Source organism: Fukomys damarensis, unplaced genomic scaffold, assembly GCF_012274545.1.
Source record: "Fukomys damarensis isolate Sample0158 unplaced genomic scaffold, DMR_v1.0_HiC HiC_scaffold_2, whole genome shotgun sequence".
Taxonomy (NCBI): domain Eukaryota; kingdom Metazoa; phylum Chordata; class Mammalia; order Rodentia; family Bathyergidae; genus Fukomys; species Fukomys damarensis.
The window spans coordinates 7,550,874-7,552,604 of record NW_022900914.1 but is presented as its reverse complement, the minus strand read 5'-3'; the positions used below and the strand labels follow the sequence as shown (position 1 = coordinate 7,552,604).

Sequence of the window (1,731 nt, the reverse complement as noted above, 5' to 3'; positions counted from 1 at the left end):
CCATGTTCACTGGTGCCTCTGCCCCCTCCCCACATACTCTGCACAAAGTCAGGGTGTTCCCTACAGGGTCCGCTGTGTTCTCATAGTCACTGAGTGGCTGCTCAGTGATGGGTCCTGGCAGATTCTTGGGCAGGCAGGACCCGGCCCCGCGAGTGCTTTCCTCAGACTTTGGCCAGCCCTGGCTGCAGCTCAGATCTTGGGCCGCCAGCCCTTGATGAACTGCATGATCTTCTTGACCTGCAGCTTGGTGAGGTGGAAGTCGTCTGCCAGGATGTCCTCACTGAGCTGCACAAAGATGCTGCCGTCGATGCGCTCGCGGGCAAAGAAGCTCACCACGTCCTCAGAGAGCCCTATGAAGCGCAGGCTTCGGGATACTTCCTCCAGGGAGAGCGCGGACAGGTCCGCAGGGGGCTGCCAGGAGGGGGCATCCTTGGGACTGGCAAGAGGCCCTTCCAGGCGCCCTTGGCTGAGAAACAGGCGGGCTCCTCCCACCTCAGGCCCCTGCAGAGCCGCTGGTGACAGTGGAGTGGGCACCTGCCTCAGCACCAAACCTTCGGGCTCGAAAGCCTTGGGGGGACCAAGTGGTGAAAGGCGGGGTCCAGGCCCAGGTGCACCCCCAGCCCTGGGCTCCTGGCAGCACAGCAGCCCGAGCTCAGGAGAGCTGCCCTGGCCCAGCTCAAAGGGGTCCAAGGGCTCCAGGGCCGGCTCCTGCCACTCAGAGGACGACAGGGAAGCGGGCGGAACAGCAGAATACGCCTGGCCTGGGGAGGCTGGTCTGGGAGAATGCCCAGGGCTGGAGGCGGCCAGGGGGCCAGAGGTGGCTGTAGGCCCAGAGGTGGCTGCAGGAGGGCCCGGGGGGTAGGCAGGCCCCGAGAAAGGGTTGAGAGCCCCCAGCGGGGCAAAGCATTTCTGGGAGTGAGAGGGCTTGAACAAAGGTGGGCAGCCATTGCAGGTCTTGAGCAGGGTCTCAGCACCCAAGAGGGAGGTGGCACGGCTGCCCAGGGGCTCTGTGAGGGCCCGCGAGGCCTGGCTGGGCTGTGTGGTGGTCGAGGCCCGGGGTCCCGGGGGTAGGTGGCCAGAAGACTCGCCCACCTTGCAGTCTCCCCAGGTACAAGGGTAGCAATAGAGGGAGTAGGCATCCGGGGACGGGGAGCCACTGCCACTGCGGGAACCTGCCCTGTTGACAGAGACAGAGGACACACAGGAGAGTGAGGCAGAGCAAGAGGGAACTTCCTCAGGGTCACACACACAAGGCAGTGCACCGGGATTCTGTCCGACCAGAGGCCACCACTCTGATCACAGCCCCAAGGCTCAGACCTTCCAAGACTGCCCTGGTCCTGCTTCCAGCGTCACCCAACCAGGGTCAGGAAACGCAGCTGGAAAGGATTGAACCAAACGAAATAAACACGGAAGAACAGCACAGAGCACTCTCTCCCACAGCAGAGTCCACTCCCAGGGGCTAGGCAGACCCCATCGCTCGGGGAGGAAAAACTGAGGCAGTAAGTCGCAGAACAGGCGCAGGTCCGGGCTCTTCCTAGGCTACAGCTCCAGGCGCAGGGGCCCTGCTCCCTCAGAAACCCGAGGCCAGACCCCGGCCCTGCCCCGGTGCACCTGAGGACTAAGAGGGAGGCACTCACCCATCCTGGAGGCCAGAGGAGTAGTAGGAGAGACTGGAGCTGGGCGAATGGACAGGCTGCAGCTTGGGGAAGCGGGGCGGCACAGGGGGACTGC

At 64.0% G+C, this 1,731-nt stretch overlaps 1 protein-coding gene across 1 annotated transcript in view; it reads right to left on the bottom strand.

The window, feature by feature from the left end:
* Window positions 1–6: 6 nt before the first annotated feature.
* The window catches only part of Garem2 (GRB2 associated regulator of MAPK1 subtype 2), an 11,082-nt gene continuing 9,357 nt past the window's right edge, over window positions 7–1,731 (bottom strand). The window contains exons 7-8 of the mRNA XM_010604918.2: window positions 1,638–1,727; window positions 7–1,177 (exon numbers count right to left, since the gene is read on the bottom strand). Coding sequence (XP_010603220.1) covers window positions 190–1,177; window positions 1,638–1,727 — 1,078 coding nt within the window. The 3' untranslated portion in view covers window positions 7–189. The remainder of the gene's footprint in view (window positions 1,178–1,637; window positions 1,728–1,731) is intronic.